Source organism: Labrus mixtus, chromosome 12, assembly GCF_963584025.1.
Source record: "Labrus mixtus chromosome 12, fLabMix1.1, whole genome shotgun sequence".
NCBI classification, from domain to species: domain Eukaryota; kingdom Metazoa; phylum Chordata; class Actinopteri; order Labriformes; family Labridae; genus Labrus; species Labrus mixtus.
Window position 1 is genome coordinate 26,341,435 of NC_083623.1, and position 15,493 is coordinate 26,356,927.

The 15,493-nt window shown below is 41.9% G+C and overlaps 1 protein-coding gene across 1 annotated transcript in view; it reads left to right on the forward strand.

The window, feature by feature from the left end:
- The window catches only part of LOC132984433 (uncharacterized), a 90,575-nt gene that overhangs the window by 59,949 nt on the left and 15,133 nt on the right, over positions 1-15,493 (forward strand). Inside the window, exons 18-19 of the mRNA XM_061051266.1 lie at positions 7,924-8,006; positions 8,130-8,182. Of these exons, the coding sequence (XP_060907249.1) occupies positions 7,924-8,006; positions 8,130-8,182 (136 nt within the window). The remainder of the gene's footprint in view (positions 1-7,923; positions 8,007-8,129; positions 8,183-15,493) is intronic.

Below are 15,493 nucleotides of genomic sequence, written 5' to 3' on the forward strand. Positions count from 1 at the left end.
TAGCAAATGAACTTGGTGAAGAAGGCGAAAGGAGGGAAACAGCCGTGATTTTCCTCTTTAAACCGTGAGCCGTGGGAGATCCACTTCTCTTGGAGGGCATAAGGGAGTTTGTCAATGATGGGGCTTATTCCACAAGCTGTATCCAGGTACGTCAAACCCGGTAAGTAGCCCTCCTCCTTAGCACACTGAAGCTCCATAAGGAGGTCTCCCAGCTCCCTTAATTTGGTGTAGTCTTTAGCGAGAATTCAAGGGAAGTTGTCCAACTTTTTAAACAGGGCGCTCTCTATAATTTCTGATGAAGCATAACAGTCCTGTAGCCATCCCCAAGCTTTCCTTAGAGCTGCCTTGGGATCACTGATGTGCACAGAGCGTATCCTTTTGACGTGCTCAGTGGATTCTCTGCCAAGCCACTTTGTTAGCAGATCTAACTCCTCACTAGCTATGAGGCCCAGGCCTCTGACTGCATTATTAAATGATGACTGCCATGCTCTGTAGGTTTCTGGCCTATCATCGAAGTGGAAGAGACTTGTGGTTACCAAGTCACGACGCGCTAGGTAACGCGCTAAGTCTTCTGTTACAGGTGCAGGGCCGGGGGAAGGAGCAACTGGCTGGGAAACATATGACCGGGCTGTAGGGTTCATAGAGTGGTGATCTATCTTGGAATCCATCCAGCACTCTGTATCCCTCGGAAGGGCCTTAGTCTTGGTGAGTGATGCAACTGCATTGACCAATGTATCATGAGCAGCAGGTTGCTTACAGTTCCCACCATCTTGTGGGCGTGAATATTTTCCGACAGGAGTTCCCCATGTAATGAGGCTTTCTTCTTTAATATGTTGGATTGCGGATGCTGGAGGAATGGGTGAGCAGCTGTGTGATGAACAGAGTTTAATCTGTGCTTCCACGTATTCACTCGTGCGCTCTGCAAAGTCCCTTTCTGACAGTGGCTCTATGGCATTGTCCAACACCATCACTCTCTCCATTTCTTCCGCTGCCTCTAAGGCCTCAGCTTGTGCTATTGCTGCAGCTGCCTCTCACTGTAGAGCAAGTGTTCCTAGTTCTGCCTCCAACTTAGCTTTTCCCAATTGAAGGTCTGCTTCCATTCGAGCCTTTTCCATTTTCAGTTGTGCTTCCTTCTCGGCGAATGAGACACATGCTTTTGCTGCTTCAGCCTTCGCACATGCTCTTGTTGCAGCACTGGCGGATGAAGCTGTGGTACGACTACTCTTAGTGCTGGATACTGAAGCGTTGTCACTTTGTTTTTGTTCCATGTTTAGGTGTGAGAGGTTTATCTGTTGCCACAGCTGTTGAAACTCCAGATAGTCTCTGCTTTTTCACTGTACTGTCCCCGCTGAGGTGTCGTAACTTCAACTAGACAGCCAGCCAAACTCCATATAAAACGACACGGGAGTCAGGATGTAGCGTTCTAGCTCCTTAATTTATTCCAGACTCAATGTGCATGTGGTTAAGAATCAGGAGTGAAACTGAAAATATAGATTGTTACAACACAATTATCAAGATGTCCTCTATACAAAGAGAATTTGTAATCATCAAAATAATAAACAAGGTAACTACTTTTATGCTTGTAGATGTGTCTTAATTGTTTAAATGACATGCATTAATGTATGCAAACGTAATAATATAACAAAAATACCAATATCTTAAGGTGAAAACCTAAATAAACATCTGAACAACTTACAAGCAATGCCTCTGCTGGAGAAACAACTGGATGGCACCGGATTTACTCTTGAGCTCCTGCCACAAATTCTAGCCCTCTACTAGACCATGTGCATACTAAAACTTCCTACTTCCTGTTCCTAAAGGAAGTGATGCAAAACCACCCCTATATAGTAGGTGGAGCTAAATTATAGAAAAAGTGAATATTTATAAAACATAGAAATAGCCTGGAAGGCAAAACAACTTGCACATTTAAAATAGCACTGTAGTCATTTTCAATTTGTAGGTATTTCACTGATTAGATCTCTGAAGGCAACAGACTTTTAAAAGTGATATTCAACACAATCCAATGCAAAATGTGGTTGACCTTAAATCAGGAACCTTTGTAGACAAACTTTATAGTCTTTTATTCATTTTAGATTCATGAGTTGTTGGGGCAGCTGGGGCTCAGTGGTAGAGTCGGTCGTCTCTCAACCGGAAGGTCGATGGTTTGATCCCCAGCTCCTGCAGCTACATGTCCGATGTGTCCTTGGGCTAGACACTTAACCCCAAGTTGCTCCCACTGCCTTCGTCAGTAGCGTATGCATTTGTGTGGATGGGATTAGTAACTTCTGATGGACTCTTTACATAGCAGCCTCTACCATCAGTGTGTGGATGTGTAGGTGTGACCTGAGGTGTAAAAGTGCTTTGAGTCGTCAGAAGACTAGAGAAAATAAGTATACAAACGCAAGTCCATTTACAGTACCATTTGGCCAGTAGCTGATGTGTTGTATGCCCTGAAACCCTAAACTAAAGGCTCTGTTTCTGTCTGATTTATGCTGTGTGGGGTAATTACCTTACCTAACAAAGAAGCATCAGTGAAAGATAAAGGAATGCTTCCTCATACTCTTTCTGAAACAGGTGTGAGAACTTTGATCTGATCATTGGAATCCGAGGCATGCAGGATGATAAAAAACCCCATGTCAAGAGATTACAACTTTTCCTGTTTATGTCCTACAAGCCTCAGAATATGAATGTGATTTTTTAAGTGTTAAATTAAATCCACCTTTAAGATTAAAATTAGAAGCCATCATGTTTTCTTTTAATATAATATAATAGAATACATCTTTATCGTAGGAAGCCAATAACTTAGACAACATAGCAGCTACATTTACACATTAAAAACAGTTCAGATCTCATCGGTTATGTTGTAAGATAAAGGGTGTTTACTGCATTCGGGATAATTGACTTTAAACACATTTTTTGTTGCCAAAGGAACTCTATAGCGTATCTCAGAGCTCAGAGGCTCAAACTGTGGGTGGCTGTGGCTCAATTGGTAGTCAATCGTCTCTCAACCGGAAGACCGGGCTCCTACAACCCCAAGTTGCTCCCACTGCTTCATTGTCGGTGTCTGAATGTGTACTATATGAATTGATTAGTTAAAACTGATGGTCTCTCTACACAGCAGTCTCTACCATCAGTGTGTGAATGTGTAGGTGTGACCTGCGCTGTAAAAGCATTTTGAGTAGTCAGAAGACTAGTAAATAAATATACAAGCTCAAGTCCATTTTCCATTTCCATTTAACTGGCAGAAGAGAGGATGGGAGTTATCTGCAAGGATACTCCTCGCTTTCTTGATTGTCCTATCAGTAATTCGTTGAGACAGGGGGTTTTGTGGTTTACTATTTTTCACTTTTTTCTTTGAGTAATTTGAGGCAGTTTGTACTTGAAAAAATCAATATGTAGTAAAAGCGTTACATGCAGCTAATGCTGCAGCTAACAGGAGGAGTGCTAAAAGCATAATATGGGACCTTTAAAGGCAGAAGGCGCAACATTTGACACATAATACAGCAGAAGTCAAGTATATCCTGTGTACATGTTTCTCTGATTCATGACTGTCCACAGTGACTGAGAAGCTTGAGTCCCGCTGGCGTTTGCCTCACTGAAGAAGATCTCAACAGAGTTACTGCCTGTACCAACCGTTTGCGTTTGCTCTTTTTATTATGGCTTTGTATGTCGGCATTTCACATGGGCAACTGAAAGTAAATGGTAAATGGACTTGAGCTTATATAGCGCTTTTCTATTCTTCAGACTACTCAAAGGGCTTTTACACCGCATGTCACACCTACCCATTCACACACTGATGGCAGTGGTTGCCATGAAGACCATCAGGCTGTAGCCTGTAGGCTGTAACGGTGGCTTCCTTTTGGACATGACAGCTAGCCTACCTGTCATAACACAGCAGGTCTTGTTAGCATGAGAAGCTAGGCTCGCTTAGAAACAGCCGCAACCTCGAGATTGATTGACACGTGAAGACAAAGCATTGTTGAACTTTGACATGTATTAGTGATGTTTTTATATTGGTTAAAACAGCAACAGCCTCGGCATCGACATTGGTTGACATATAAAGAGACGAATCAGTGTTGCAGACATGGTGTAGTGTTTTAGTTGGTTAAAACCGGAACAGGGACTGTCCAAAACAGGGACATATTAGTGTTTTATAGATGTATGTGGGAACTGGGGACACGAAGCAAAAAAATTGCGACGGTCCCGGTCAAATTGGGACATATGTTCACCCTAGCAGCAGAGGATATTGATAGTGGGTCGTTGTCAGGCTTTGTTTGGACTGAGCACTTAAGTTTCATTCTCTGAGCATCAACAGGAGAGGCAGTTGACGCGTGTCACGCCCTCTGTTTATTGCAAACTGAAAATCTGGGGCGGGATTTTCACAAAAAAAATCCTGCGTCTGGCGCTTCAGCGTGGCCACAGAGTCCGGGCATCCACGACTACTGCTTTGCCTATTTTCTCTGGTTATCTGCTATACGCAACATGTGCTACAAAAAAATCTCTGTCATTCATGGGAACAGGAAAAGACACATCTGTCATTGACAACGAAATCTTAACAACTTGTCTCTGCTTAAGAAAGCCTCTTCTACCCACCCTTCATTTACTTTTGGCCTCTGGAACTGTCAATCTACTGTGAATAAAACTGAATTCATCCAAGCACTTGTCAGACATTCAGGCACTTGCCCTTACTGAAACCTGGATCCGCCCAGAAAATACAGTCACACCAGCTGCTCTTTCTGTTGACACAGTGTTCTCACACACACCCCGCTCTGTTGGACGTGGAGGTGGTACAGGTATCCTCATTTATAATACCTGGAAATTCAATAAACTTTTCCCACTGAGCAACAACTCCTCATATCACACAATCTTGGTTACTGCTCCTATCAAAATGTACATTGCTATCATTTACCGCCCACCAGGGTGTAATCTGAATGATTTTGTTGTGGAACTGGACATGCTACTCTCAGAAATCCCTGATGATGTAACACCACTGATTGTAATGGGAGACATGAATATACACACTGATAAAGCCCAGGCAACAGACTTCCTTGCTCTCCTTTCCTCATTTGACCTCACGCAGGTCCCAACTCCTCCTACCCACAAAGCTGGCAACACTCTTGATTTAATTCTGACTCGGAACTGCTCGACAGCCCTGTCACCCCTCTGCATCTATCAGACCACTTCTTTATTCAATTCACAATCTCCTTGCCGTAACTCCCTCAGGCACAGCCACAAATGGTGTCATACTACCAAAACATGCGATCGCTCAAGCCAACTCAGCTGTCTAACGAGGTAATGGCTGCCATGCCTGCCCAAAAGGTCTTTACCGCACTCTCTACAGACGAGGCTACAGACACACTCTGCTCCACACTAGCCTCATCTCTTAACAAGCTCTGCCCTCTGGTGTCCAAACTCGCTCGCAAAACCCACTCTAGCACATGGCTCAAAATCCAAACAGTCCGCTGACCTCAATGACTATAAGCAAAGACTTGTCTCATTCTCCTCCAGCCTGAAAACGGCCAAGACAACATATTATCAGAACAAGATATGCAATGCCACATGTAGCGTAATTAAATTATTAAGATGTTATATCTTTATTTAACCTCGGATTTAAGAAGGGGCACCACTTCCAGTTAAAGGAAGAAAATAACTTTAATGATATAAGTCAATTAATTAATCAGTCAGTTTCATAGCTTGAAAGAAGTAAGTTCTGGAAATGTTAAACAAGAAAACACAGACAAAGTCCTGAATTTTATGTGTAAAATTTAATATAAAAGGGGTAAACAATAATGTATAGATGAAACAGATAAAGAATATGATTATTATGATCAGGATAATGCAATTATAATGTATGGTGACATTATATATTTAGTAATGAGATAAGACGCGGTATTGTTTGAATGACTTGATCAGAAAATGGTCAAAAAGAAAAAGTTGATAAAGTAATTTTGGGATTCTATTTGGATTTAAAAGAGGGCTCTGAATAGACACGACTCATGTGTCGTAAAAGTATGTCATGTTTTTGTATGGTTTACTTGAATCTATGTAACATCTCAACACACGGTGAAATACAGAAAAAGATACGATAAGATTAACCTTGATCTATCCCACAACGAAGAAATGTGCAGTGTTACAGCCGCCAAGACAGAGCTGCAATTGTTACACATGTGGTCTGAACATTCACAGTTTTAAAGCAACGTCAGGCACACAGTGTACATAAAGTTGAAAATGTATTTTCACCACAATAACAATAATAACTACACAGTATGTTAATTATACACAAAAATAAATATATTAAAACATTGCATTGACTTTTCAACACATGTTTAGAGACATGCAAGTGTTGTGTTGTGATACTGGTGTTTGGTAGAGTTGTGGTATTTAATTGTTTTCTAAATGCTGTGTCGTTAAAGGGGCTATAACTTTTTAAATGTATAAATCATTTTTTATCGCCCATTAATAAGCGAACGGTTAACTGATGTGAAAACTCCAGGTAAGGGTACTCTTTGCTATTGTTTTTGTTGATCAAGTTAGAAGAGCTTGGAGTATTTGAAGGTCGGGAAATGAAAGTATTTATTGATGCTAAGACTTTTACATTCTTGTGTTTAACAGAGATGTTAACATCAACAGTGAGGACAACAACAAACACAACAATGATGCCAAACACAACAACAATGCCAGTGACCACAACAACAATGCCAAACACAACAACAATGATGCCAGTGACCACAACAACAATGATGCCAGTGACCACAACAACAATGATGCCAGTGACCACAACAACAATGCCAGTGACCACAACAACAATGCCAGTGACCACAACAACAATGATGCCAGTGACCACAACAACAACAATGCCAGTGACCACAACAACAATGCCAGTGACCACAACAACAATGATGCCAGTGACCACAACAACAATACCAGTGACCACAACAACAATGATGCCAGTGACCACAACAACAATACCAGTGACCACAACAACAATGATGCCAGTGACCACAACAACAATGCCAAACACAACAACAATGCCAAACACAACAACAATGCCAAGCACAACAACAATGCCAGTGACCACAACAACGTCAGTGACCACAACAACAATGCCAGTGACCACAACAACAATGCCAAACACAACAACAATGCCAAACACAACAACAATGCCAGTGACCACAACAACAATGCCAGTGACCACAACAACAATGATGCCAGTGACCACAACAATAAATGGTGAGACACAATGATCAAGATCCTTATCTTTGGACATTTACAGTGTAACTGTACAATGTTAAGTCGAGAAAATTGCTAGATAATCTAAAGGGATAGTTCAGATTTTTTGATGTGGCGTTGTATGAGGTTCTTCTCAGGAGATGGCGGTCAGCTTGGCCCCCTGTATTGAGAAACCGGCTGAAGCGCCGGCACAGATGCTTGACTGCATCAAACGGGTACATTTGAAGCACAAAACCAAAACAAACTTCTGTTTGTTTCATACTGAATCCTCTGCTCTCCTACAGGGACGCACCTCCAAACCTTCTCCCCTCGCGATTGCAAAAAAGGAGTTATCAAACTGGAACACACATTAATTAAGCACTAAGCACTGAGCGCTAAGCACTAAGTGCAAGCGGAGAACCAAAATGTCCGTGTCTCGAGCTGCATTGTTGTGTTAGCAGGCTAATGTTAGCGCTCTTTTGTTAGCTCGTAGCTTCATATTGCATGTAAATTTACACGGAATGACCATGTTCTAAAAACTCTAAGTACTGTATGTGTATCACCTCTTGTGCTCTCAACACCCCCAACCACTGATTCTGCATTCATATATATCTATTTAAGGAAAGGAATAAAAGGCAAATCAAACAAAAAAGTAATTAAGTTTTATGTTTCACATGAAATTACCCCGTGTGATAACTGTTGTTTCTGTCGTAGAACTTTCCTTTGTCCTGGATATAGACTTTGACGAATCCTTCAATGAAGAATCAAATGATGTTTTCATCAATGCAAACAGAGCTGTAAGTCTTTGTGTTTCTTCTTTCTCAGTCATATTGTTTTATTCTAAAGTTGAATCATTGATTTTAAACAAGAGTAATATTAAAACCAATAACAGACAAGCTTTTGTCCCATTCTTTTAACAGATTCAAACACAATGTCGGACTCCACAATCATCTTGTCAGTTAAGTGGATTCAGGTAAGCTTGTACCCTCTTTTAAAGAGGTCATATTATGCCCTTTTTGGGGTTCATATATTTAATCTATGTACCTACTAAAGTATGTTCACAATAGTTAAAGTTAGAAAAAAGTGTCTTTTCATGAACTGCCGCTTCATGCACCGGCTCGCTTCTGACTCTCTCTCTAAGGCTCTGAAGTGCCCATGTTCAGAGTCCCCACGTGTGTCAAGTCTGATCTGATTGGTCGGCCTGTCGGCTCTGCCGTAATTGGTCAGTCGCTCAGCACGGTTCTCGGAAATGTCATGCCCCTTTTACCATATTGGGAATGCAGCCACTTTGGCTACAAGTGGAGCAAAAACATTAGCACCTTAGCACTACTACAGAAGTTAATGAGCGTGCAACATGAGCTGCTGGGCTTGCCACAACGAGCCAATGGGCTTAGATCAGTGATATCACACTGACAAGACGTCACACTGGCAAATTTTTTTCGAGGGGGGCTAGAACCGAGCGTTACATGCAGCTAATGCTACAGCTAACAGGAGGAGTGGGAGAAGCCGCATTTCCGCAGACTTTGACTTTTTGCACATAAATGTACCTAAACATGCACAGGACACTTGGAAAACACACTAAAGAGCATATAAAACCAGAAAAAGCATAATATGGGACCTTTAAAGGCAGAAGGTGCAACATTTGACACATAATACAGCAGAAGTCAAGTATATCCTGTGTACATGTTTCTCTGGTTCATGACTGTCCACAGTGACTGAGAAGCTCGAGTCCCGCTGGCGTTTGCCTCACTGAAGAAGATCTCAACAGAGCTACTGCCTGTACCAACCATTTGCGTTTGCTCTTTTTATTATGGCTTTGTATGTCTGCATTTCACATGGGCAACTGAAAGTAAATGGTAAATGGACTTGAGCTTATATAGCGCTTTTCTATTCTTCAGACTACTCAAAGGGCTTTTACACCGCATGTCACACCTACCCATTCACACACTGATGGCAGTGGTTGCCATGAAGACCATCAGGCTGTAGTCTGGAGCTCTTTGGAAAACGGTGGCTTCCTTTTGGACATGACAGCTAGCCTACCTGTCATTACACAGCAGGTCTTGTTAGCATGAGAAGCTAGGCTCGCTTAGAAACAGCCGCAACCTTGAGATTGATTGACACGTGAAGACAAAGCATTGTTGAACTTTGACATGTATTAGTGATGTTTTTATATTGGTTAAAACAGCAACAGCCTCGGCATCGACATTGGTTGACATATAAAGAGACGAATCAGTGTTGCAGACATGGTGTAGTGTTTTAGTTGGTTAAAACCAGAACAGGGACTGTCCAAAACAGGGACATATTAGTGTTTTATAGATGTATGTGGGAACTGGGGACACGAAGCAAAAAAATTGCGATGGTCCCAGTCAAATTGGGACATATGTTCACCCTAGCAGCAGAGGATATTGATAGTGGGTCGTTGTCAGGCTTTGTTTGGACTGAGCACTTAAGTTTCATTCTCTGAGCATCAACAGGAGAGGCAGTTGACGCGTGTCACGCCCTCCGTTCATTGCAAACTGAAAATGTGGGGCGGGATTTTCACAAAAAAAAATCCTGCGTCTGGCGCTTCAGCGTGGCCACAGAGTCCGGGCATCCACGACTACTGCTTTGCCTATTTTCTCTGGTTATCTGCTATACGCAACATGTGCTACAAAGAAATCTCTGTCATTCATGGGAACAGGAAAAGACACATCTGTCATTGACAACGAAATCTTAACAACTTGTCTCTGCTTAAGAAAGCCTCTTCTACCCACCCTTCATTTACTTTTGGCCTCTGGAACTGTCAATCTACTGTGAATAAAACTGAATTCATCCAAGCACTTGTCAGACATTCAGGCACTTGCCCTTACTGAAACCTGGATCCGCCCAGAAAATACAGTCACACCAGCTGCTCTTTCTGTTGACACAGTGTTCTCACACACACCCCGCTCTGTTGGACGTGGAGGTGGTACAGGTATCATCATTTATAATACCTGGAAATTCAATAAACTTTTCCCATTGAGCAACAACTCCTCATATCACACAATCTTGGTTACTGCTCCTATCAAAATGTACATTGCTATCATTTACCGCCCACCAGGGTGTAATCTGAATGATTTTGTTGTGGAACTGGACATGCTACTCTCAGAAATCCCTGATGATGTAACACCACTGATTGTAATGGGAGACATGAATATACACACTGATAAAGCCCAGGCAACAGACTTCCTTGCTCTCCTTTCCTCATTTGACCTCACGCAGGTCCCAACTCCTCCTACCCACAAAGCTGGCAACACTCTTGATTTAATTCTGACTCGGAACTGCTCGACAGCCCTGTCACCCCTCTGCATCTATCAGACCACTTCTTTATTCAATTCACAATCTCCTTGCCGTAACTCCCTCAGGCACAGCCACAAATGGTGTCATACTACCAAAACATGCGATCGCTCAAGCCAACTCAGCTGTCTAACGAGGTAATGGCTGCCATGCCTGCCCAAAAGGTCTTTACCGCACTCTCTACAGACGAGGCTACAGACACACTCTGCTCCACACTAGCCTCATCTCTTAACAAGCTCTGCCCTCTGGTGTCCAAACTCGCTCGCAAAACCCACTCTAGCACATGGCTCAAAATCCAAACAGTCCGCTGACCTCAATGACTATAAGCAAAGACTTGTCTCATTCTCCTCCAGCCTGAAAACGGCCAAGACAACATATTATCAGAACAAGATATGCAATGCCACATGTAGCGTAATTAAATTATTAAGATGTTATATCTTTATTTAACCTCGGATTTAAGAAGGGGCACCACTTCCAGTTAAAGGAAGAAAATAACTTTAATGATATAAGTCAATTAATTAATCAGTCAGTTTCATAGCTTGAAAGAAGTAAGTTCTGGAAATGTTAAACAAGAAAACACAGACAAAGTCCTGAATTTTATGTGTAAAATTTAATATAAAAGGGGTAAACAATAATGTATAGATGAAACAGATAAAGAATATGATTATTATGATCAGGATAATGCAATTATAATGTATGGTAACATTATATATTTAGTAATGCGATAAGACGCGGTATTGTTTGAATGACTTGATCAGAAAATGGTCAAAAAGAAAAAGTTGATAAAGTAATTTTGGGATTCTATTTGGATTTAAAGGAGGGCTCTGAATAGACACGACTCATGACTTAATCTTCCAACACCCCTTGCCACCAGCAGTCTTACTGTGAGATGTGTTCAGTTGAACTCTGCCGGCTGGTCCCGCGTTTCAGTCTCTGGCAAGCGGTTCTTTTCAGGCCAGCTGGGATGGAGATTGTACCTCGGTTCAGCCGTTGTCTCAAAAGCTTCAAGAGGATCCAACAGGAAAAAATATTAAAGAGTCTTTTGATACGTCGATTTCCAATTCAGATTAACCGGATGGCCAGCTCGATGAATCCAAACTAAGTAATTGGCGTTCAAAATTGAAGAGCAAAGACTTTGGAGAAGAAAGTTCAAAAACCTTGCTTGAGCCAGAAAGAATTTATGTTCCAAAAATTGTGCGTGTAAAAGAAAGTTCGGCAGAGACTCGTCTCTACGGCACAAACTTAAAAGAAGTGATTCGGACCGAAGTCCGAAGAGAAGAGAGCAAGAGCTGAAGCTCTAAACTTCAAGAAACCAAAACTAAGAAAAAAACCAAAGATCTGAGCTCAGTGTGAACTCTTATCACCTGGATGGGAGGAGGGGGGTCTGCAGGCAAAGAGGGATGCCGCCCACGGGTGACTCCCATTCTGGCTGGAGGACAATTGTTTAAACTAAACCGAGTTTACTCAGTAAGATTAAGAATAAGAATCTAAACATATATACGTCACCATACATTCATTTCGATATTATTTCTATCAGATCCACGTTGATGTAGGTTCACGTCATATATTTAGACAAACATTTCTATCAGATTCATGTTGAGATGAAAATCACACCATCTGGGAACATCCTCAGTCAATCCCAGCCTGTAGGTGAACAAAAACATGTTATACAGTCAGCATTCTTAATAAGACATATTAATAAAGTAGGAAAAGAAGTTGGTGTCTTTAAATAACACCTTCTATAGCTAATATCAAAGAGTATGCGTTATAACACGTCTAAATGTATAATTATGAAGGTTACGTATTCATGGATATTCTAACACTAGATGGCAATAGCGCTCCACGTCAAATTCCTATTAAACATAATATAACTCTTATTCCTATTCTGAAGATCAGATTTTGAGTTTAAAAAGATGATTATAATACATTCAATGTGACAATTACAAATATCTAGATGAAGAAAGACACGTCAAATTCCTATTAAACATAATATAACTCTTATTCCTATTCTGAAGATCAGATTTTGAGTTTAAAAAGATGATTATAATACATTCAATGTGACAATTACAAATATCTAGATGAAGAAAGACATGTTCATTTGATGCAGAATTGAAAGCTGTGGTTTAATTCAGTTCTTCAGCAGTCCTTCAACAGATGGTCAATTTTACGACTTTGCAGAGACTGGTTTCGGTCACAGTTCATGTCTTTGGGGTCAATTCGTAGATAGCAGAGTGTTCTGTTTCCGCTCGATTGTTTATTCCAGGTGTTGTAAAAGTTCATAACATCCTGTCTGAGAGGGAGACTTAAATCATTGATCAGTTCCTTTGTTCCTTGGTAAAAGTAATGTTAATCCACAGTCCTGAGTCCTGCAGGAAGAGAGGTTGTAAACGTGACTGCTGATAACGGCTACACCACAGATACAATAAAAATGTTTTCTGCTTTTAACTCACTGCTTCAACCACCTCCTCCTCCACCCTCCGATCTGTTCACACCAGACATGTTTGCCTTGTATTTTACTGAAAAGGTTGCAACCATCAGTAAACAGTTTTCTGAGCCTGGCCAACTCAGCCCAAAGGCACCAACCAAAAGTGCCTCACTCGACTCATTCTCCTCTCTGACTGAGGATGAAGTCTCTAAGCTTGTGCTAGACTCTCGGCCCATCACCTGTCCTCTGGACCCAATACCATCAAGCCTCCTGCAGACCATTTCCTCTCCGCTTAATGCTGCACTTAAGCATATCATCAACTCCTCTCTGTCAACGTGTGTGTTCCCCACCGCATTCAAGCAAGCTCGGTCACCCCTCTGCTCAAAAAACCCACACTAAACCCAGCTCAGGTTGAAAACTACAGACCGGTTTCTCTTCTGCCCTTTCTGTCAAAAATACTTGAGCGCACAGTCTTTAAGCAAATCTCCGAGTTCCTGTCCAGAAACGATCTGTTTGACCCAAATCAGTCAGGCTTTAAGCGGGGCCACTCTACTGAAACTGTACTACTGTCAGTAACAGAATCGCTACGAGCTGCCAGAGCTGCGGGTTAGTCCTCAGTTCTATTACTGACCTGTCTGCTGCCTTTGACACAGTCAACCATCAAATCCTCCTATCCACGCTCTCTGAACTTGGCAACTCAGGATCTGCCCTCTGCTGGTTCGTGTCCTACCTCTCTGGGCGATCCTTTAGAGTGTCGTGGAAGTGTCCAAAGCGCACAGCTTATCCACAGGGGTACCTCAAGGGTCAGTGCTTGGTCGCCTTCTCTTCTCCACATACACAAGCTCACTTGGTTCAATAATGCGCTCTCATGGCTTCTCATACCACTGCTATGCTGACGATACCCAGCTCTTCCTGTTATTCCCACCAGACGATGTTACAGTCTCTGCAAGAATCTCATCATGCCTTGCTGATATCTCTAAATGGATGAATGAACGGCACCTTCAACTCAATCTTTCAAAGACTGAACTCCTTGTCATCCCAGCCAGTCCCTCTATTCAAACACAGATCAATATCCAGCTTGGAACAATCAAACTCATGCCCACAAAGTCTGCCTGGAACCTGGGTGTCATGATTGATGACCAGCTAACTTTTAAGGTTCAAGTAGCCTCGATTGCCCGGTCATGTCGATTTGCCCTGTACAACATCAGGACGATCAGACCTTACCTGTCAGAACACGCTACACAGCTCCTGGTACAGGCTCTTGTGATATCATGCATCGACTATTGCAACTCTCTCCTGGCAGGTCTTCCTACATGCACTCAACCTCTGCAAATGATACAAAATGCAGCAGCATGACTGGTCTTCAACCTTCCTAAAAGAGCACGTTACTCCACTGTTCATCTCCTTACACTGGCTCCCAGTTACTGCTTTCGTCAAATTTAAAACTCTGCTGCTCGCTTACAAAACAGCGACAAAAATGGCTCCTCCTTACTTTAACTCTCTCATCCAGGTCTACACTCCCTCCCGCCCACTACGCTCTGCCAATGAATGGCGTCTGATCCAACATTCACAACAGGGTCCTAAGTCTCTGACTAGACTCTTCTCCTCTGTTGCCCCCCAGTGGTGGAATGAAATTCCAAACTCCATTCGATCTGCAGAGTCCCTCTGCACCTTTAAGAAAAAGCTAAAGACCCAGCTCTTTCATGAATACCTACTAACTTAATGATGATGGTCTCGATATTATTGATGATTATGAAGGTTGTGACAATTTTTTTTGTTTGATAACGATGACTTATAAGATGTTTTCTATACTGATTAGAGCTCTCGAGAACTGCCGTCAATGTTGTGCTTTGCCTCTGTGCAATGCCTGTCAGCACCTGTGTGTCCAATCGGACTCAAAGCTGATCGTTTGCTCTTACTGACATTGTTCCCTTTTTTCTAGATCCTTGCTTGTGTTGTACTTACTCTCTGATGTACGTCGCTTTGGATAAAAGCATCTGCTAAGTGAATTGTAGAATTGTAGAATTGTAGAATTGTAGGATGCAGGCCGCTAGCCGCCGGGGCCGCTAGCCAAAAAGACCCTTTTTGCCTTTTCTCAGCCAAGAAGGCTCGAACTTCAAAATTTATTTCACATTTCTACTACATACAGTGGGTACGGAAAGTATTCAGACCCCTTTACATTTTTCACTCTTTGTTTCACTGCAGCCATTTGCTAAAATCAAAAAAGTTCATTGTATTTCTCATTAATGTACACTCAGCTCATCTTGACAGAAAAAAACAGAAATGTAGAAATTTTAGCAAATTTATTAAAAAAGAAAAACTGAAATATCACATGGTCATAAGTATTCAGACCCTTTGCTGTGACACTCATATTTAACTCACATGCTGTCCATTTCTTCTGATCCTCCTTGAGATGGTTCTGCTCCTTGATTGGAGTCCAGCTGTGTTTAATTAAACTGATTGGACTTGATTAGGAAAGGCACACACCTGTCTATATAAGACCTTACAGCTCACAGTGCATGTTAGAGCAAATGAGAATCATGA